Genomic DNA, 22,940 nt, shown 5'->3' on the forward strand with positions numbered 1-22,940 from the left:
CCAACACTACTCACATCCCTTCCGACAACTGTGGTTTGGAGAGCTCCTACACTATGAGAAGTGTGTCTGTGTGTGTGCTTGCTGTGACTGGAGGATGGGAGGAGAATCATGAGCGTGTGTGTGTGTGTGTGTGTGTGTGTGTGTGTGTGGAGGGGTAGATGGGAGAGGGGAGGAAAGAAGTGGGCGATCATATGTATGATAATGATGTGACTGCCGGTGTCGGGTTACCCAGTTTATTCTGGTCCTTCTGAGAAGAGACTTCTGAGGTAATGAGGCTGTCAGAGGAGACGTGTGTATCTGTATTTGTGTGAGTGAGCAAACTATACTCTGCATGTCTGTGTACAAATGGTGTGAGAGAGGGCGTGCATGTGTGTTTGTGAGGGGCTTCAGAGGTTGCCAGGAAGCGCTTTAACAGGGTCATGTGGAAGAAGTGAGAGCAAATAGCAACTCACAGGGACACTGGCTGCGTTTTACACATTCACAGGCCTTAATTTTCTGACCATGAGTGTGACAGTTTTCACTGTTGAGGAGGAGCCTGATGGTACATGCTGAAACAGGAGGTTTTCCCTCTAAACCAAACCAAAGTTTTAAAGACAAATTCCAGCCTAAAATACATTAACACCATTTAAAACCTTGGACTGGCAAGTTACATTGCATTTCCGATGCAGTTTTGTTGTTCAGTGTGTTCTTGATATTCTGCGTCTAATTATGTAAAAAGTAAATCACTGACATCACTAGTCCAGCTGTACTGACAACTCTAATCACAATTTAAGTGATCTAAAACAGAAAGGATAGCTGTCAGGTTTCAGTGTCAACACTTAAAAATAAAAACACAAGGTAATATTAGTAATAATGACATTTTATTTATATAGCACTTTTCATATGGGGGGGTGTAGCTCAAAGTGCTTTACAATAAAGTGAAAAAACAAGCGCATAAAACAGGCGATTTAAAAGTGCAATTACTGCACAATAAAACCAAGGAATCAATTGAAAAGCAAAGTAGAGGCAGTAAAACAAATGTCAATAAGATATATAAAAGATGGGGAGAAAACAATTGTAGATATGTAGAAACAAAGGAAGACATAAAAACAGTAACAAAAAAAAACAGAATAAAAGATTAAGACAAAGAAAGAGTCACAGTTAGTTAAAAGCAGTGTTGAATGTTTTAAATTTTCCTCAGGACTAACAGTATACAGTTGTGTGTCGTCTGCGTAGCTAGGAAGTTAAGCTTACGTTCTCTGATAATATCTCCCAGAGGAGGCATATATAATGAAAAAAAGTAAGCTTCCCTGGGCGACACCAAAAGGTATCTCCTACTTCCCTGAACTTTCTCCTCGATATGTATGAGCGGAACCAGTTTAAAATGCTCCCTGAGAGGCCAATCAAGTTCTGAAGGCGCTCGATATGAATACTGTGGTTCAGTTGTATTGAATGCAGCACTTACATCTTGCGGAACGAGAATGGACACCTTGTCAGCATCGACATTGATCCTGAGATCACTAACAACTTCTGTGAGGGCCGTCTCAGTGCTGTGATTTGCCCTGAGTCCTGACTGAAACTTTTCTGGAATAGCATTTTGGTTCATAAAGAGTAATTTGGCTAAAGACAGCCCTTTCCAGTGTCTTGCTTATAAACCAGAGATGTGATATAGGCCTGTAGTTACTTAAAACAGCAGCATTGAGATTAGGTTTTGTCAGTAGGGGTATTATAGCGATTTGCAGCGATGTAAAACAAAAATACAAGGAGAAATGCAATATAGAAGGGGGAGTGCTCACTTCTTTCTCCAGTTTAGCTGCATTGTCGCTGAAGCTGCCCTTTGTGTGCATCCCATCTGGCAATTTTTATCAACAGAAAAGCTGAGTTACACCCTGACACAACAAAACGGCACCTCAAACACAATTTAAGTCACCAAACCCTGTTTTTAAAACAGTGTTAATGTGTTTTAGCGTTGAATTTTCCTTTGTTTCACAACATTCCAGTTGCAAGTCAGTGAGATTTAGCAACATGTGTTCAACCAGCCACTAGCAGACTGTGAGGGGAATCTCGAGTGCTAATCAGCAGATTTCAGCTGAGTATCAGTTAACACTGTTGCTTAATTGGTTTTATATTTAGCAGTCGTTAATTTGACTATATTGGTTGCCCTGTGCCTTGCTCAGTGTGGTGGAGAGCCTCTGAGGTGGCATTTACTCTCTACTGAGACCACGGCTGCATGAATTTTAGAATTAATTACCTTTCGAGTGACAGTCGATGTCATCTCACTGTAGGTGAGCACTAATGCACACAGTCACACTTTCAATGCGATTTTTCTAATAATGAAAAATAACTTATTTATTTAAGCTTGGCTTATTAAAAAACTCTAGAAACTTGCACTCAGCTTTTCTTTTTTTCCACAAAGGTGTTTCACAGTAAAAGTAGTAAAAGAACAGCATATTTTAACCATGCCAGGATACATTAATTGGGCAGGCCTGAAAATTCCCAAATCAGACTTTGTTGCACCGAGACAGACCACATCACACTGAAAAAGACACCAGGGATCCATGTCTAGTGTTGCCCTTGTCATGTCATCATGATTTTTGAGATCTGACTCTAAGGCATCAGATTTCATGAGATCACATTTTTGTATATGCACTCTTGGTCTAAAAATGGCTGCGTCTCTTGTGGCTGCTGTATTTATTTAAAACTATGCCTGGACGACTTTTTATCCATTTTTCCTGTGTCTGTGCTTTTCCTGTGTGCCTCTCGTAGCTGGATCACAGTGTGAGTCTGACCACTTCTATGTCTGGTTTTAATGATCCCATAGCAGAAAACAGTGTATGTGCATCTTAACCTGCCAGTTTATGTGTCCTGACATGATCTGATGAGAAGTCATACTGAAACCACAAGGCTAATTGTAGCCCATGCCATTTGTTACAGCTGTAACCTATTTTACGTACTGCAGTTGTAGTAGCTAGTCACTGACACATACTGTTTGAAAGCACTTGGTTGTACTTGAGATAGCCTGGAACAGTTGTAGTGGCTATTCAGTGACACAAAGCTCTTGGTAGCGCTGCAGGTTGTAGTGCTGAGTTACACCACACATCATGAGGAAGCACTTGTGTTTCTGTCAGATATGCAGTCAAAGTGCCATTTGTCTGTGTCTTGCTGACCCAGCTGCTGTCTGTCTACCTCTCTTTCTCTCTCCCTCGTGTGTGTGTGTGTGTGTGTGTGTGTGTGTGTGTGTGTGTGTGTGTGTGTGTGTGTCTACACTCGTGCAGAACTCACCCCTGGAAGTAGACGACGAGGGATTTGTCATCCGAGCTGACAGCAACCAGAATGATATCCTTTCACAGCTTTCACACACTTGTGCCAGACAAAGCAGCACTCACTTGTTGTTGTTGTTGTGGTTGTTGTTGTTTCTTCCTACTTACACTGCTGTAGCATTACTCTCACAGACAACCTGTTTCATAAGTCATATCCTGTGTACTGGTCATAAATCCAGCCTCATATGATATTTCATCTGTACTGTGGTCATACAAACAGATGGAGCACTTTATCTGCTGAGTGAAAATATACAAACAAAACAAAAATTTAAGTCTTGCCCTGGGTCAAGTCACTTAATATCAGTTGGGACATTCATATATTTTTATTTGTGTATTTTTAATGGCTTTTTTTTTTAAGTCTGTAAAACACAATACAGTATTGACAGGCCCAGAGGCATTTTGAACCCAATTATACATGATCAAACTGCTGAATAGACTGAATGGCCCCTAACTGAGAGAGAGACATTTAAATGGAGCATAATCAAAAGGTCAAGGGGGGAGGGAGATGGCATCTGCTTTGTTAGCACAAATGATTAAAGGCATGGCCTCGTTAAACTGTAGAACCTGACAGTTATTCTGATCACCATCCTGCTCGTTAGTGCAAATGATTAAATACATCTTCCTTGTTAAATATGGATTTTAGGCGATGTTGGGGAGAGCTCGCACAGCCGCCGTCCCCAGTGTGCAATGTGAATAGATTACCTGCTGAACTTGATACCAATAAGTGTCCCGGCTCTGCAGCGCCGCTTAATTTTTCAGTGGTGGCTCTCTCAGTTCTGACAGCTCCGAGATAACAAGTTTTCCTGCCTTTGTTAACCCCAAGCCCAACACATCCCCCTCCTCCTCCTCAGAATAGCTGGTGCACGCTCATGAACAGGTCTTACATAACTCGACAGACAAATATATACTGTACCCATGCCATATCCGTCCCTTCAAACTCAAAACACAAGGCACAGCCGCAGCACACGTGACACAGCACAACACAGCCATGTGCGGCTCAGAGAAAGGAAGGGGCGGCGAATTGAGCGTGGGTTGATTTTTATTTTTTGAGGGGGGTGCAGGAAGTGGTGGTTGCACTGCAAGCTCACCTCCAGCACACACACACACACACACACACATAATCATGTAAACATCATGGACTGCACGCTATGCCTGCCCATACTACTGCCTCACATTTCTCTGAATGCTGCTTGCCTGCCTGTTGTTCTGATTGAATCTGTTTCACACTGAATCAAATTACTCTCTTTGCTCCTCGTGGAAATTGCAGTGTTTGTCCAAATTGAAATAATCATCAATGAGCGGGGTTTGGTAAAATTATATCCCACTGGCAACTAATCCACTCTGTCATGCAGTTTTTTTTCGTATTCCTCCACCATGCTGCATGGTTTGTGTGACACTGTGTTATCATGGTGGGACCTGTCTTTCCGTGTATTAGATTCTTATAAACATGCACAATCATTTTAATATTGCCCATGTTTTGTGTAAAGACAAGTATGTTTGCATAGAAATATTTGCTGATTATATATGCGCTGCGATTTTTGTCTGACCACAAGATGCCATCAAGAGCAGCAGCAACATTGTATGTAAACTCTGTGCAAAACCACTCCTTTCTCCTGCCGTCCCTTTGATTCTTTTTTCATATTCTCTTTTGGACTGTGATCAAGGCCCAATCAGCTTAGTGCCTCCACCAATGTTGTTACACTCACTTGCTTCATGGATTGTGCCATTGTACATTTTCAGAATTGGGATTGGGAGAGTGCTTCTTTCAAACGGTACAAGAGGGAACGGGAGGTATGGAAGTCACATGGAAAAAAATGGCTTAACTGTGAGTTTATGCCTCACATTTGTGACTTAGTACCTCAGAGTTGAGGTTTTTTTCTACAGTTGTGATTTAATAACTGAGAACTGAGGGTTGCCCCACAAACTGGTATTTATGGTTTATATCTTTGTGTAAAATTCCACACAAAGCACACATTAGTTTCAGGGTTGTTAATTGGTTCTGAAATTGCATAGTGCAGGTTTAATGAAGTAATTTGCTTAATTAATGGCCTCTTTCACATAAATGGTTACGTTTAATGAATCATAGTGATTTTGGACATTAGCCATTAGAACGGCATATTCACGGGCTGCATCAGCTGAAATTAGCGGAAGGCATCATTTAACAGGCAACCATTTTTTTTTTTATACACAGGAAAAACAGGCTCCTCTCTCTGCGTCTGCCTCTTCATCTTGTGAGCCATTTATTTTTGTCACACCTTTTATTAAAGCAGAGGATTCAGGGCATCAATCAGCATGCTTAGCCATCCCACCACTTTCACACAATCAGTTAGTGCTCCTTGACCCTCGTCTCTCTCTGCACGCTGCGCTGAGGAGAAGGAGAACAACTTCTACTCCAGCGACTCGGACTTTGACGACGAGGAGCCCAAGAAGTTCCACATCCAGATACGACCGGTGGCCAGCAGCAGCCGCAACAACTCTGCCGCCACCGAGAAGGAGCTGAAAGCCACCGTGGGAGCGCTCACCCTGCCGCCCAACAGAGGGGTACGAGACCAGGCTGGGCTTGTTTGTTGTTGTTTTTGTTTTGTTTTTGTCTGTGTGAGACATTAATAGAGCTTGTATAATAAAATCCCGCTATTAAGTCATTTCAGTGATCATGGAAAGTTCAAGTCATCATTGTCTTTCATCTTTCCCTGGAAACTGCTTTACCTATAAATTTCATTTGATTAGACATTTTGCTCAACATTCCTCTAATAACACTTCAATAACAGTTTCTTGTTTCACTGGAATTGTCTTGTTTATGGACACAAATCTAGGCTAAATCTAGACTAAGCTTTTTTTTTTTTTTAGTATAAGCTGACCCTGAATTGCATGTTAAATGAATCGTGCATTAAACAAATCTCTCCCCGTCTTTGACTTTCAGGTGTCAATCAAGCGGCATCTCTCCAGTAAGTTGAGGCACACGTGTTTGTTTGTATGTTTGCCTCTCTTGTGTCAGTGTCAGTGGCTCATGTCTTGTTGTGCAACAGACATTTTTTCCTTTCTGTCTCATGAAAAAGTGATGGATGATTTGTCTGAGGAACAAAATGTTCCGATTTTTAGTCTGCAGGTAGTCGGTGTACTGCACCTCATCTCACCTCACCTTTATCTTTCAATATAACTGTTTGACTATACTTGTTGTGCTAGTTCTTAAGTGTGGAGAGAGTGTAGTGTGTGTGTGCATGTGTGTGTGAGAGAGAGTGTATTAGCTCATTGATTGCCTTTGTCTTCTCTCTCCATCTCCACAGGAAACTCAAGTACTGCAGGAGGCCGCTCTGAAGGAGAAGGGGAAGGTGCCTCCCACAGGGGTAGATTTCTCTCTCTCTCTCTCTCTCTCTCTCTCTCTCTCTCTCTCTCTCTCTCTCTCTCTCTCTCTCTCTCTCTCTCTCTCTCTCTCTCTCTCTCTCTCTCTCTCCCATTATCCCTGCAGTGCAACATCAGCAGTAGAATGACCTCTGGCCCAAACATAGGCTTCTTCCACTGCTGCCCTGTTATTTTTGTTGCCTTTTTATACTTCAACTTCCTCTCAACAAGCAGGAAGATCAATGCCTCTTTTTTATTTGGCGCTCATGCACCACAAGCAGTTTCACCCTTAAAGAAAGGTCGTCTTCATTGTCATTACAAAGAATAATGAACATTACTGTTGCCTATTACATTAGAGTATTAGTTTTTTGTGTTGGCTGCTTTATAAGATGCTTTATACAGAGGCGAGTTGTTGGCTGGATGTGGACTCATTCTTAGTATACTGTAACTCGCTAAGCCAATTCGTCACATATATTTCTATTATGCAAATGAATTACCATGTTAATCATTGAGATAAATGGCTTCCTCTTGAGAAAAATATGTGCAGTCTCTTGGCATCTTCTAGTAATAATTACCCATGTAAAAGAGCCTGAAATGTGAACAAAAAAACCCCAGTGTCAAATTAATCATCTGGTGCTAAAATGCTCTGTGCAGCTCAGTTATACCAGCAAAGAGCTTTGCGAGCAAGTATCACTTTCTTTTTGTAAGGTTGCAAGCTGACAAGGTTGAAAACTGCTGTACTAAGCCATCAGGGCTCCCCTCCCCAAACCACGCAGACACACACACACACACACATACACACACAAACACAGACAGAGCCACATTTGTAGCATCAGTAAGGTGATGATGCATTCCTGCAGCATCTCTCTGCCTCTGGCAAGCTTCGCCCCATGTTTCCCTCCGGCCGGTAAATCTTCTCAGTGGCCGAACTTGGATGAATGGCCACCCTCCATTAGTCACACCCAGCCCTCTGCTCGTGCTCCAAAAACATGTTTTATCACCGACAGGTTAGCTAGCTGACAGTAGTTTAGGCTGCAGTGGGAGGCTGCCAGCTGCAGCGATTTACAGCGGTGGGGAGTCTCTCTTTCTCCCTCTATTCTAGGTGAATTAAATTCGGAGGCGACAGGATTAATGATGAGTGTCTGATTAAAGCAGTTACGGAAAGCGTCCTCGGTGACAGCAGCGATGGCTGGTGCTAAGTGAGACCAGGCTAATTGCTGGTATTTATCACTGGGAAGGTAATGGGCGACGGGTATTCCCTCACGTCTTCTCATCTCCCCCCATCCCTGCCTCGCCTCAGCGCTCTGACTCATAACACCACGCCTCTGATTAGACCTGATTAGGGAACATCCTCCAATTAAATACTGCTGTGAGTCACTGAATGTGTGTGTGTGTGTGTTTTATGTGCTTTGTCTGCAGATGGAGAGCAGGAGGGCCTACGCAGGTCCACTTCCAGTCCTGATCACAGCAGGTGAGATGAGTCTGTCTCCTTCATCTCCTCATCCTCTCCCTCCTCCCCTCCTCCTCCTCCCTCTCGCATCGAGTGTCTCAGCAGTGTGGTGCACAGAGAGATGGACACAGCGGGAGATCTTATCATTGCAGCTTCCCGAAACTGTTCATGTCACCTTTCCATTTTCATAAGAGATGAGAATGGAGGGCCGACTATCAGGCCTCTCTATCAGTTTCAAGTCCCTTGTGCCTCCAAATCCGACAATCTTTCCTGTGTCAGCGTCATAGGTTTTTTTTTTTTTTTTTTTTTTTTAATCTCCTCTGCCTCTCATACCTTTCCTAGTCCATTGCTCTTTTCTCTTCATTTTCTCCTAGCGGCACAGCCTTCATTTCCTCTGCAGTTCAGAGTACAGAGCATGACATTAATACTACTTCAATTAAGGGTTTGATTCACACCGGGGCCGCCTGTACAGTTCATGTTTGCACTCAGGACGTTTCTAAAGGGCTGTGGATGAAAACACCCACCAGATAGTTTGTTTTGTTGTATAAAATCTCTCATTACCTGCCCCCTGCACTTCACGTTCAAATTCAGTGGGCTTTATTTGCTTTTTCACATGTTGCCAAAGCGCAGTGTTAGATTAAAGACAATAGAAATTAGAAAGAAGACATTAGAAATTACAAAATTAAAGCGCTTTCTCTCTTTCTCCATCCTTAACAACCTTCATTTTCCTCTTCTTTCACCACCTCTCCTTTGCTCCCTCCATCACTCCTCCTCTTTCTCTCATGTACTTTCTGATCTTCTCTCTCTCCCTGTTTCTCCCCCTCCCTCCACAAGGTTGAGTTCTACAGCGTCGGGGTCAGACAGCCTGTTTGGACCTCCGCTGGAGTCAGCCTTCAAGTCCAAAAGCTTCGCTGGTCGAGAACAACTCAGAGAGCAAACCACTTTTGCTGCTTCTGAATGTAAGTTGAGCTGCTGGTGTTATTAAAAAAAACAATTTCAGTGTGATGCTGGTTTTTGCTCATTTTTTAAACATTTTTATATCCCTTTAATTTCAGTTGTCACAGTTTATGCATGCGTGCGCCACTATTAGACATTATTCAAATAGGTTTTGCCATACCACTTAGGTTCATTGACTACCATTCAGGTCCATAAAGTAAAAGAACATCATCTAAGGCTAATTCAGTCGGTGAAGCTTATCCATCTCAGTGAACATGAAGCCACTGGCGGTGTATTGCAAAGCTGCATCAGATTGTTAATATCAGATTATAAACTTTTCAGTTTGAAAGGTGTTTCATTGACTGTTTCATATTAATGCTCACATTTGGGAACAGAACATGAGGCAGAACATAACATCTTACCTTTCAAGATTGTCCAGATTGGGTTACCTCTACAGTGTACAACTGTAAACCAATGGGTAGTTGTTGTTGTTTTTTTGTTTTTTTGTTTGTTTGTTTTTAATTTTTTTTTTTTTTTAGATTACATTTGGACTTGTTTCAGGCACATTTCAGCAAATGCTTATGTCTCAAAATTGGTGTCGTCTTCTTTACAGCATGTAACATCTAGCCTAATTCTTATGCCTAATTTGTTTAAATATATTACTGTAATAAAAACAACAGAGATGAAGAAAAAATGCCTCATATCTCATAATGCAGTCAAAGCACCGGAAAACAATATACAGTGATATAAACGTGCTGGAAAACTAGACACTTGAAAGCAGTAAATATTAAAGCCTTCATGAACCGGCTTTAGGATGAATCACAGCTGTATCATCCGTGTAATATCAGTTTTAATAAATAGATAATAAGAAGCAAAATTAACATTCACTTTGTTGCAAATTATTGCAGTAATTTTACATATTTAATTAAAATAGCGCACAGTGGGGGGCTATAAAATATGAAAGATATTGATGTCTGTGCTACTTAAGTTCAATCGAACAGTCATAATAGCCAGTATTTAATTGAGAATTAATTTTGTAATTTTCAAGGATAATTATGGTTATGGTTTGTTTTATGTGATGAGTGAGCATTTGAATTACCACTGAAAATCACAGTTTCCCTGTGGCGCTTACTAAGCTAATGCCGTTTCTTTGTTTCATATTTATATCAATGAACTCTAATTCTTTGTTGCACTCATATTTTCTGTGTGTTTCTCAGATGCTGCCTTCTCATCTGACTCCTCCTCTCCTGACAATGTGGAAGACTCTGGCCTGGACTCACCTTCCCATCAGCCCCTGGGGCCCTCTCCTGAACCGACAGGCTGGGCCGCATGGCCTCCTGCTCCTCAGAGTAAAGAGCAGACGCAAACACTGGGGCGGCCTGCGGATCCCTTCCTCTCTGCCTTCCGTGACCCCTCCCCAGGACGCAGCCCCCACCCCCAGGACGATCCTGCAAGCGTCTGGTCGGTTGCCCCGTCCCGCTCCCCTCGGGTGCCCCCGGACATGGACCCGTTGTCCCTGCACTTCCCTGCGTTCTCTCAGTCCCTGCCCCCACCTGAGATGGAGGCGTCCGTGTGGAACTGCAAACACATTCCCCCCGAGGACCCGTTCCTAGCTGCTTTTGAGAGGACTGTCACCCAGGAGACCCCGACCCTGCCTGACGCCTGGGCACCCCCGCCGCCGCGCCCCGCCCGCGATGGAAGGGGGATCGAGGTGCGAGGGGACCCATTCTCAGTCACCCTTGCCGACACCAAAACGCTGCCCGCCCCCACTTCTTCTTCCTCCTCCTCCTCCTCCAATCGCAAAGAAAGAGACAGGAAACGGGACCGGAGCCTCCCGCCTCCGGTGTGTCCCGATGACCCGTTCGCCATCACTATGATCGGCAGTCCCACACACCAGTCATCTCTGGCTGCCGCAGCCGGGATCCTGCCGCCCCATAGCAGCAGCAGCAGCAGCAGCACCGGCAATATCAATAGGCTGGTTCCCGACACCAGTTCCAGCTCTTTGCCCCCATCCCATCCAAAGAAAGAGCTGATGCACTGGAACTCTGTCCACAACCCGTTCAGCGAGGGGGTTTCCGGCCCACCGGGAGCTCAGGCCTTGAGCACATCAGCCCAGGATGGAGGAGTAAAAGGAGAGGGAGCGGAGAGGCGCAAACATCGCTCTTCGGAAAGTGAGCCGCGCAGAAATGCCCCACCCCTCACGCGGCATTCTGGGCCACAGGAGGACCTCTGTTTTTCGACAGACAAAGACCAAGACTGCCTGGATCTGAACACTCAGCTACCCTGCAGCATGAGCTCACACAAGGGTATTGATCTCTAATAAAAAAAAAAAAAAAAAAAAAACACCACTGCACTCAGATAACCTTGGCTTCTTTATTAGTCAGCATATTGCAACAGTTTTCTGTCGGGTTGCCTCTTCTTAGTCAGACTAATTAAGGGATTAGTTGGATTATAACCTTTTTAGCAGATCAATTGTTTTAAAGAATTTTAGTTGTTGTATGTTATTTACTGGAGACCTAAAGGGACATCTCAGGCATTGCAACAAGCTGGAAAAATATGCACTTAACCTTGACCAGAGCTAGACTTTACAGTGCAAGAGGAAAATCATTTGGGATAAAAAAGTGTGATTATCTTACACTCAATTACATTCAATTAATTGTTTAATTAGCAGGTCTGTTTAACAGTCCTGCATTCTGGTAAGTTTGTGATGATAATGCAAATTGTACCCGCTCCTAAGTCCTATCCAAATTTGTGTTAGTCTGCTGTGTTGTATTGGGAACACTCATTTCAACATATTTTCTTAAATCCTTCCTTTTCTGGTACACGTCAGGCAAAGGTGTGTTGGAGTGAAAAACAGCACAAGCGCTCTTTGTTTTTATGATGTGTTTATCAACTGTTTTCACCCGTAAATGTTGCTCAGAGGGGAAGAAAATCTTCCTTAAGAATATTCAAATGCTAGAAGGATAGTAAAACTCTCCATTAAACCAATGCAAATGAAGTGGTATTAGGTGTGATGCCAGCTTTTCTTGGCAGGATGGCCCGTTGAGCCTGGGACCGGCTGTTCTGAGCGCAGCCCTTGACTGATTTTTCAGAGGATGTCTGCCTCTTCCTTCTTTTTTCAGTGTGTCATACAGATTTTTTCCCTCCATCACTTTCTGCTCTCGTGTGTTTCCAAGGTTCCAAGCACGGCTTCAGACAGGACAGCGCTGAAGTGCTCGTGGCTGCTCCCCATCGTCCAGCCCGGGCCAAGAGGACTTCAGGCCGACTGAGTGGCTGTGAGAGAGTGAGTATCCAGGGATGTGTTCAGAGTCCAGCCGAGTCAGAGTTGATTTTATTGCTAATTATAATGCTCTGCCTAATTTATCATAAATACAAATGGTTAAGTCCCATAAACTTTACTATTTTTTGGTTATAATATTCAGTAGTGAGATTTACTTGGATGCCATTATTTTAAAAGAGAGTGGATGAAGGTTTTTAGTTGATATCTAAAACGTATGATTTTAAATAGGCTGAACAAATAAAGACCTGAAGAATGGAGACCTGAGGGATTTTGTAGGGCCGTCTTTCTCTGTCTATTAAATCTACTTTGTTTTAGGAAGAGCACTTATTTTGATATCACTGAGAGTCACCCTTGACCTCCTGTTTGCTGGATATCTCTTTTGTTTTTTAAAAAAAAAAACAACAAACCAAAACAAAACAAACCAACCAAACAAAACATACCTAAGCAGGTATCTAGTAGGCAGGCAGTAAGATAATGTGTTTCCATCTCTTAAGTGCTTGTGTGGGAGTTGATATCTGTCCATATTTATCTAACCGTGATTGTCACGGTAACAGAAGTTGTCTCATGCAAAAACATTATTTATTACTTAAGAGTGTAGAGCATGTACATGAGTGGTTAACGAAGCATCCAACAGTATTAGCAGTGTTGCTGTGAAAATAATCAGAATAGATGTGCAGCAGTTTTTTTTTTTTTTTTTTTTACAAAGTTGTTTCTTTGTCAAATTTAATATTTTATCCATTTACATTTATGTAGATGTAGACTTCATTGAAATTCCATTTTTTTTACTCGATTCCCTGTAGCTTTCTTTGTAGCGTTTTTGAATATCATTATGGGTTTTGTTTTTGTAATGTCAGAGGGGTCAAATAGTGCTTACCAGCAAGTAGTTTGTATTAGCATATCAGTATTCACTTCTAATGTGTATTCCAGTATTTGAACAAGGATAATCCTCTATTAGCCAGTGTTGTAGAGTTGTGAGGGTGGGGGCGTTAATAGAATGGAAACATAAAATAAAATTAGATTAAATAGAATAAAATAATGCAGAAATACATACAATAAAAGCTATATACAGTAAAAAATATATACATCCAACAATGTGAGATATGAAATGTACAGATGGTATATGAAATGAAATATATGGATGGTTCCAATAGATAAAAACAGTATGAATGTATATTAAACTAAGATATATATATATAGTTGTGATGCTGGGCTGTTTATAGAACTACGCTCACTGCTGACTCAACTAAGACCAGTGGTTCTCTGACATGGTTTTGACTCAAACCCTAATGTGTCATCCATGTGGAAATAATAACTTTGCCTTCTCCTTGTGTGTCTCAGTCAAGGTCACTGTGCTCCTCCCCCCTGCCGGAGCCCAGCCCTCCCCTCACCTCCTCCTCGTCCTCCAGCCCCAGCGACTGGGGGGGCCAGAACCGAGCCCCCAGCCCTGCCAGAACGGGACAGTCGTCACCGCTGCCCTACCAGCACCAGGAGCACCCGCAGAGACACCGTGAGCCACAGCTCCTATTTAAACCTTCATTTAACGTTTGCAGTACCTCCGGATGTCTGGTTCAAAGTCGATTTCTCTGTAAATGACAGCGCACTGACAGATGGAAACACAGCTCATGACATTGTTAAAGAAAAACCCACAATTGAGCGGTGCAGACTTGTCACCTTTCAATGTGCTCTCCGCAGTGCACCTGTCACGAGGTCCGAGTCCCATTTCCCTCAGCACGCAGGAGGCCTGGCCTGTGGCAGCAGCTATAACAGAGTACATCAACGCTTACTTCAAGGGTGGACAGCATAACCGGTCAGTATGACTTCACTGAGTTTGTGTCATTGTCCAGAATTACAAACTTACAGTTGCTGCTTTATCTAGGTGTCAGGTCAGCAATATGATACAAGAGAATAATAATAAATATGGTCAAAGAGCATCACCGTAGCACTTGTTTACAAGACGAATACCCAAAAGGCACTGTCCTGAGAGCCCATAGCTGTTTCAGCTACTATCTACATCTTATTTTATTCTGTCAGATTGTATTGTATTGTTATATTTTTAGTGAAGTGCCTTGGAGCTGTCGGTTTTTGAAAATAAAGCATTAAAAATAACCAAAGAAACATCAATAATCTTACTGCACATCCTCTGCTGCTTATAGAATGTTACATGCATGTTTGAAAGGTGAAGTAACAACAAATTCAAAGAAACCTAATTTTACTTTTTGTGTGTTTTTGTTCCTTTCTCCAGCTGTCTGGTGAAGATCACGGGCGACTTGACCATGTCCTTCCCAGCGGGCATCACCCGGATTTTCACGGCCAACCCCAACGTTCCTGTACTGAGCTTCAGACTGGTCAACATCTCCAGGGTCGATCACTTCCTGCCTAATCAAAAGCTGCTCTACAGGTCAGCTGCCTTCCGGATTTAGATTGCAAACCTGTGCATTTAAGAGTGTGCATAACTGTGATTGTCGTGTCTGTGCGTCCGTGCAGTGATCCATCTCAGAGCGACCCGGACACCAGGGACTTCTGGTTCAACATGCAGGCTCTCCAGCTCTACCTGCAGAGAGAGGCTGAGCTCAACCCGCAGGCCTCCTACTACAACGTCGGCCTGCTCAAGTATCAGGTGAGGACGCACCACTGCTATTCATGTCACAGTCAGGATTTCATGTTTCCCGAACAAGATTTATGATCACGTATTACATAGTTATGTAATACGTGATCATCTAATGCCACGATGGCTTGCTGCACTGCCACAGTTCATTTCCTTTAACATACAAGTCTGTCCTTTCTGACTACCTATTCTTTTCTTTTTGCTCCAACCCTCCTCTTGTCATTCCCTCTACTTTTTGTGGGAAAAAAAAAAAAAAAAACATCATCACAAAGGAAGAGCCAATTCACTTTTGATTCATTTAGTTTGAAATGTAAAGCTCATGATAGCAGTAGATAGATGTGACATACAAAAAAAAATTCAATTGTGGATTTTATTTAAAGCTTTATAAATTCTCCAGTGGTCTGATTCATTGGCTAAGTAATTAATGTGGTTATTAACACTGCATTAATTAACTCAACACCATCAAAGTACAAGGTTAACAGATGACAGCTTTTTCATCTCAGTCGAGGATCTGTTTTTGAAGTCGGCTGTGGGCATGTTTCTCCTTGTCGTGGCTCAGGTGTCGTCCCAGGACCCCGGGCGGGCGCCGCTCCTGCTGTCAGCGGAGTGCCAGCGCAGCGGGACGGTGACGCGGGTGTCCCTGGATTATCACTGCTGCCCGGCCACCGCGCCCTCCACCCAGCTGACTGCCGTCCAGGTGCTGCTGCCTTTAGACCACACTGCCACAGACCTGCAGTGCCAGCCGCCCGCATCCTGGTGAGCAGGGACGAGGGATTTTAGTCCTGATGGAGGAGTTAACTCTTTTTATGCATATGTTTTTCCGTTAATGAAACCATCATGATGTTGCTGACCATGATAGCATCCCAGTTTTTCTTCTGTTTATTTCAAATGCTCTGCTGTTTGAGACATTAAGTATGTCACTTCCTGTGTGAGTATTTTTCTTGGCAAAGTTTAGTTTAGTTTTAAGTTTAGTTTGTTTAGAGCAGCGGATGCAAAAGCTTTCATGGACTGGGTACAGGTTATTTCAGCTGACAGTAGGAAATGGTAAAGTGGACATCTGTTCATGTGAAAATGCAGGAGATTACTACTTTAATGTATAATCATAACGTACAGGTGAAGCCACCGCTAAACTGGACAGGGGAGGGTCGCATGTGATGGGTCTTTTTAACCTTTCAGCTAAATGCAGCGTGGGTGGAGTTGAGCCGAGGAACCGAGGATGAACATGATGGAGAGTAAGAGAACGAATGAAAAAGGTCAAGGGGAGGGTGGAAACTAACAAGGAAAAGGGCGACGGTCAATAAAAGAAAAGTAGGAACAGGGTGGGAACAGGGTGGGCCTCACTTGACCCTTTATTTGCTTCACCAGGAATGCTGAGGAAAGACGGCTGCTGTGGAAACTACCCAACCTCTCGCCGACCAACCACAGCAAAGGTCAGAGCTCTGCTGCGCTCACTCTCCATCTCTGCTTTTATGTTTTTAACCCTTTTTTTAACACGGGACGTTAGACTATGCTGTTGTTTACTGTAACAGCTGAGGGTTAAAACACACACACATATACACTCACACCTTGGAATCCCATCTACTGCGCATTGAGTCGAGTTGACCCACAGAGCTTTATTTTAAATTCTAGTGGAGATCCCAAGGTTTCCAAAGATATCATGTCCTGCTGGGAAATGTTTATAAAATGATGTATAAGACAAATAGATATTTTCTATATGATGTAAAGGTGTAGCCATCACACAATGGCATCTTGGGTTTGTATATTTGACTTGGTGTAATATGATGTAGCTGACACAGAATAAGTATGTGATGTCCTACAATATGGGAATTTTTTTTTTTTTAACTTTGTTGCCACCTAAGGAGAAATTTAACAGGAAAATCAGAATTCAAGGTGTTAAATCATACACAAAGACGTCAGTGCTCATAACAGCAGCAGCTCTAAGACCAACTGTTCCTCATGCTGTAATAATTGACTCTGTGCACAAGACGAGTGACGCACATCCGGTTTCGCCAGATAGCGGCACTTCAGTTTCCGGTCTGTGTAATGGCTAAGCCTAACGCTTACATATTCTCCCGGTGCCTCACGGATTTGCCCAGACTAACGATAAACTATGTCCACCGAAACGTTGCTGCCACTTCCCCTGCCCCCAAAAGCAAACGAGAAAAGTGTTTTAAGTTATACATCTCCAGCTATTTGCACAACATCGAAGGTATGTAATTTAGAGAGCGTTAGCTAACGGTCGTTAGCTAGCTTTAGCTAAGTAACGTAGATGGTTAGCACCAGGCGAATCACACCGTAACGTTTGTTGTGTAAAATGAATCTCGTTTTTGTATCCAATGGCAAGTTAGCTGACTATACCTGAGGCCTGTATCATGAAGCGGGATTAAGGCGTTAGCGAGATAACTTCAGGCTCAACTCCAGATTTTCTGTATCACAAAGCTGGTTCACCTGTCATCGGGACAGGATACCTATCCTAAACCTGTTCTGAGAGCTAGCCTGCTAGGGTTAGGGATAGGGTTGACCCTGCTATCAACTTGATGTACTGACATGATTGGATTTTGGCGTCCGCTTTATTTTATTATAGCCTGTAAAGCAGACACGCAACACGTCTGTGCAGTGCAGTGAGTTCAGAGGTGTCAGCGTCAGATGTGGGCTACTTGAGCCACTGATGTGTAGTTTGCGCATTTATGCCGTGGCTGCCTTCTCTTCGCGGCAGCCACGGTGTTCGATTTAGTGTGTACATTTTGTTTTTCCTCCTCATACTATTCCAGTCAGCTGCATCGGAACCCTTCCTTATACATGCGCGTTCACGGCTCTTGATGAGACAAACCTGGATTGAGTGAGCGAGTTGATAACCAGCGTCGTGATACCGGTTATTCCTGATCACCATGATCTCTGTTAGTGTAGCCGGATAGATCTGAGAGATCCAGGGAAAACTGAGCTTGCTTCGTGATACAGGCCTCAGGTATAGTCAGTTAACTTGCCACTGGATACAAAAACGAGATTCATTTTACACAACAAACGTTACGGTGTGATTCGCCTGGTGCTAACCATCTACGTTAGTTAGCTAAAGCTAGCTAACGACCGTTAACGTTCTCTAAATTACATACCTTCGATGTTGTGCTTTTTGGGGGGGGCAGGGGAAGTGGCAGCAACGTTTCGGTGGACATAGTTTATCGTTAGTCTGGGCAAATCCGTGAGGCACCGGGAGAATATGTAAGCATTAGGCTTAGCCATTACACAGACCGGAAACTGAAGTGCCGCTATCTGGCGAAACCGGATGTGCGTCACTCGTCTTGTGCACAGAGCCAATTCCCCTAATGACAAATGGAAAAGTTGCCACGAGATAAACAAAATGTCCCTTTGAGCAACATTTTTTGATCCCGTCTATATAGATTTGATGTTTCCTGCACCGAGGAAATCATGCACCGCTCTGCACAAACACCTTTTTTTTCCACCTAATGATATGTTATTAGCTCTGTGTGAGGCTACATGGTTGGAGACCAGAGGGAAGAGTTATTCATAGCCTGCAGTGATAGATTGCAGCTTCAGGGGATATTAAAGGCCAAAAAGGTTTATAGTTACAAGACCACTGTGGTTTATGAGCCAATGACAGAGCGCCTAAAGGTTACCATAACTCCTCCCTGTCCCATCTTGAATACAGCTTTCCTCGACACCTCCTGTTTCGTTATTAACAAAATGTTTGGGAACAGAGCTTTACATAAATAATGTCTCTCTCGTTGAGTTGACTCGACACTAACCACTCGGAGCTTTGTAAACAGAAACCCCCGTATCAGAGAAGTGGTATTTCTCAGCTTGATGTGGGCTGCACAGTCGTCCATCCAGAAACATTACATCATCTTTTGGAGGTAGAGCCTTTTAAACATATGTAGACACAGCTTTAACACTTTTTTTTGAAGTAACTCCTTGGCTCACATTCCTTTACCCAGCACTTTATCACACATACACAGGATTTTATGTTACATCTGTTATCAAAAGGCTGTTGCTTCACTCCTTCTGCCAGTTAGTTTTGATATTAGCTATCAAGGCATTTTAGCCTATTCTGCAGTCTCACACATTGCTGCTCACGCAGAACAAAAGTGTGCGAGAACGTCAGAAGAAAATGTAAATGTTGGGACTGCGCCCTTTTAAAATGGAAATGAGTTTTCAAGATAGCTTATGGATAAGTAACTGCTTCACGCTGCTGCCAGCAAGCATCTCACACCAGTATGTAACACGTTTTCTCAAATGGCCGTCTCATTCTGTCACAAAATCCCAGACTAGATTGTTGAACTGTGTTGGCGATTCATGAACTTTAAGGTGGCGTGTGCAGGTGTTAAATATGTCTGTCAGATTAATTTGGATGCCTTTGTGTAAAAACCAATGAGACCATCGTGGGGATGAGCCTGTCACAAATAAGATCTTTGGTCAAAGGTATTATCTTTTGTTTTATTGATCAAGGCAACTAATTAAGAAATGATTTTTGTTGTTGTTTTTGCTGTTGTTTTTTCATTAGTTCCACCATCTACCATTGCAAGAAACTCTGAAAGATTTAGAATCAGTTTGTGCTGGAAGAACATTGCCCTCTTCCTGTGTTTGCTATAAAGTAGTTGGTCAAATTTCATGCAAAATCTGCATCAGTGCTACTAGAGATAGTCTGTATAGGTTGATATTCCACCTACAGGAATGTGTGAGGCAACCCCGTGGGAACGACGTAAAGCACTGCAACTGGGCTAAACGAGTAAACTAAATAACAGTCAACGCAAATTTTCCAGAAGGTCACCTCTCCGATTTTTTTAATATATATATTTTCTTATATTTACCGTGCATTGTGGAAAATTACCAGACAGTGGATAAGAAGATACAAATTTCTTTGTGCTGAGATGAAAGAAATCCGGAACTATTTAAGAAGAAAACCTGGTTATACAAATAATCGACACCACATAGCCTCGATGCTAGTGTCAAATTAGAACATTTTGTGAATTTTACAACCATTGATTTCACGTCAGCGTATAATTCTGTCCCCATTATAACTATCAGTCTGTGTTACAGTGACAGAAATAGTCCAGTTACATGTAAATATGTGCAATCAAGTGTAGTGATTTGTGATTTAGCCCCAGTGGCGGTTCTGCCCATGTTGCCGCCCTGGGCGAAATTACTGCCTTGCGCTCTACCGTTGTAGCCCCGCGCGCGCGCGCGCGCGCGAACTTCCAAGCGATAACGGCCGCTACCGGTGCCCCTCTGGCGGCTAGACGCGCCCCTCCCAGAGCAGGGGCGCCAACACCTGCACAAATACCTTTTTTGGAAAAATACTTTTTATACGGACAAAATCTTGTTTGCATAAAAAAAGCCACCGGTCAGCATCAGGCGGGCCGGCCGCGGCACCGGCTTGATGCTTACAGGTGCCGCGCCCACCCGGTCAGGTCTGCCGGATCTGACAGGTGAGCAGCACACACATACTGCCATCCTCTCATTATAAATCAACTTTTGTTCATACGCGGCTGCAGCAGCACAACGGACAATGACACAGACAACATGGTTGATTATTGACTGCGCAATGCGGCCATTCGCCGGTAATCGCGGCATCAGGCGAGCCTACCTACTGGTTTATATGCAAGCACAATACATGTGTATTTGCTTAGACCCCAATATTAGACGAGGGCGTTTTTTCAGGGCATTTTCAATGGATAAAATATTGTCTTATATTCAGATGAATACGGTAATAGAAGACTGCTTTGCAGCGAGGATGATTTTTTTTTTTTTTTTTTTTTTTTTTGCTCTCATGCCGCCCCCCACGTGACATGAATATATGCCGCCCCGGGCGGCTGCCCGCTTCGCCCGTGCCTAAAACCGCTACTGTTTAGCCCCATTGACCGCCAAGTATTCTGCTCTGTTTAGCAAGTGCTCAGTGCTGCCCCCGGTGGCCAAAAGACTGTACTGCACTCTTACTTTACATCCCAGCAGTCAGTGACTCGGCCGTGGTTCGGCTTTCTGTCTCTGTAGGCTTCGGAGCTACACAACGTACGACACAGTGAGGAGTCTGAGGCATGGCATTTCTCTTGGCGATGGTCTTATTCATTTAAAATAATTCTGCTCAAGTCTCAAAATTAACCCTTTGATGCATGAATTATGAAAGCCTGAGTCAAGATTTTTTTCTTATGTGTTTTTACTCTTCTTAGGGCATGAACACTTTTGTGAGTCTCCATACTTCTTTAAGGATGCAGGACTGGTATTACCATGTCATGATACTAGTATTAATATATTTTCAGCAACAAGAACTGACAGTCTCTGCATAAACCTCAATGGGGGGAGCAGCAGAGAGCATTCTAACAGCTGATATGCAATTCCACCATAGAAACCATTGCATTTAGGAGAAAATGACTTTTAAACAGCTGTCCACTGTAGTGACCGCTATGCGCCAAAAGGTCAATGCAGTGGTAATGTATAGATGTTAAAAAGTATCTGTTGTGATGATCAGCTTTTTGGTCACTTTAATCTGAACTTATTTCCCCGTCCATGTGTGCCCTTTGGCTGTGTGGCTGTCACAGGCTCAGGGACCCTGTGTGCCAGCTGGCAGTGCCTGGAGGTCCCCCGCGGCCCCCCACCCAGCCTGGCTGTTCAGTTTGTGGGCTCCGGGGCCTCGCTGTCGGGCATAGACGTGGAGCTGGTCGGCAGCCGCTACCGCATGTCGCTGGTCAAGAAGAGATTTGCCACAGGTGAAACTGTAACACACTCAGGCATACAACCCACTCCATATACATATGCATACCATGAATTTAGGCGGTAATTGAAATAACTTAGAAACAAAGAGTGCTGGCTTTTTGTTGTACAGTGAGTTTTATCAGTCTGATCCTCCTGAAGGTTTCCATTGCATTTAAATATCATCCACATACCCCACGCAGATTTTAGATCTGACAATCCTCATTGGCCTTTTTCAGCAGGTATTGTCACATTAGTGTTATTTCATTGTGTGTACAAAGTACCAAGTATAATGGAAGTGCAGGGAGATGTCAGTAAACAGAACTGATTTGCCAGACTATTTTTTTGTTCCACTTTGACAGGCTGCAACTAAAGAGATTCACATTATTCTGTACTGTATGAGTCACTCTGAGATGTTTATATGGTGAAAATGGAAAAGGAATGTTTTGGCACGCTGGATATCCATGGTTGGTTATTCATTTTCACCACGTGAAGTTGCTGGGAGTTTTAGTGTTTGCCTTGTTTTGGTGGTGATTTGGTTGCAGGCCTCTTCACCAGCCGTTAACCCAAACCACTTTTGGCTGCACATATTCCTTTTTTTTTTTTTTTTTTTTAACTTTGTCATCTTCGTTTCTATTCTCTTTGACAGGGAAGTACATGGCAGGCTGCTCCTTGTGAACGGTGGAAAGGACCTTCAGAACGCTGAACGGACCACTGTTCGGGGTTCAGAGAACATATTGCACTTTCAGCCATGTGAGTTAGGAGCGGGCTCTCGCTGAGCGGCGGTCTAGACAGAGGAAGACAAAAACAGTGTGAAGACTGATCAGTGAAAGATAAGTTGGTATCACTGGAGACAAGTCACCTTACTCAGACCTACTAGCCTGACCTTCAAGGAAAATGTGCACTTAACGTCTGATGGTGTCCTGTCTGCTATATTAGGACCAAGCCTTTTCTTGTTCCCCCTTCTTTCCCTCCCTTCCTCCTGGCTCTGCGTTGTACACTCAGTCCTCATTCCTCTCCGAGTGCTCCCTTCTTCCTGTCCAATCTCCTCTGCTCTGTTTGCATTGTGTTCTGTGTGCCTTTGTATCAACAGACTGAAAACTGGATGTCAGAACTTTTCTTGAAGTACGGCAAACGTGTATATGAATAAACTTAAGCATACTGTGTCTTGACCTGAGTTGCCATGGAAACTAGAATTTTTAATTTATGTAAATATGAAAAAAAAAAATCTCTGGAAGAACATCCTAATGGATTGAATCAGTCATTTGTGAGCAAAGATAATTACAGTTCTACCAAACCTTGGGGGGAAAAAAATGTTTGTAAATCTGCTGT

The 22,940-nt window shown here is 43.3% G+C and overlaps 1 protein-coding gene across 2 annotated transcripts in view; it reads left to right on the forward strand.

Moving 5' to 3' along the window:
• Window positions 1-22,911, forward strand: part of fcho1 (FCH and mu domain containing endocytic adaptor 1) — a 59,475-nt gene extending 36,564 nt beyond the window's left edge. For both annotated transcript variants that reach the window (XM_030049060.1, XM_030049061.1), the window contains exons 12-27: window positions 3,255-3,315; window positions 5,659-5,840; window positions 6,220-6,244; window positions 6,584-6,643; window positions 8,058-8,109; window positions 8,923-9,047; window positions 10,242-11,330; window positions 12,201-12,307; window positions 13,643-13,811; window positions 13,997-14,111; window positions 14,547-14,702; window positions 14,789-14,921; window positions 15,469-15,665; window positions 16,275-16,339; window positions 21,458-21,625; window positions 22,258-22,911. In XM_030049060.1, the coding sequence (XP_029904920.1) occupies window positions 3,255-3,315; window positions 5,659-5,840; window positions 6,220-6,244; window positions 6,584-6,643; window positions 8,058-8,109; window positions 8,923-9,047; window positions 10,242-11,330; window positions 12,201-12,307; window positions 13,643-13,811; window positions 13,997-14,111; window positions 14,547-14,702; window positions 14,789-14,921; window positions 15,469-15,665; window positions 16,275-16,339; window positions 21,458-21,625; window positions 22,258-22,286 (2,733 nt within the window). In that variant the 3' untranslated portion in view covers window positions 22,287-22,911. The remainder of the gene's footprint in view (window positions 1-3,254; window positions 3,316-5,658; window positions 5,841-6,219; window positions 6,245-6,583; window positions 6,644-8,057; window positions 8,110-8,922; window positions 9,048-10,241; window positions 11,331-12,200; window positions 12,308-13,642; window positions 13,812-13,996; window positions 14,112-14,546; window positions 14,703-14,788; window positions 14,922-15,468; window positions 15,666-16,274; window positions 16,340-21,457; window positions 21,626-22,257) is intronic.
• The last annotated feature ends 29 nt before the right edge of the window (window positions 22,912-22,940 follow it).

The sequence above is a fragment of the Myripristis murdjan genome, chromosome 4 (assembly GCF_902150065.1).
Source record: "Myripristis murdjan chromosome 4, fMyrMur1.1, whole genome shotgun sequence".
Taxonomy (NCBI): Eukaryota; Metazoa; Chordata; class Actinopteri; order Holocentriformes; family Holocentridae; genus Myripristis; species Myripristis murdjan.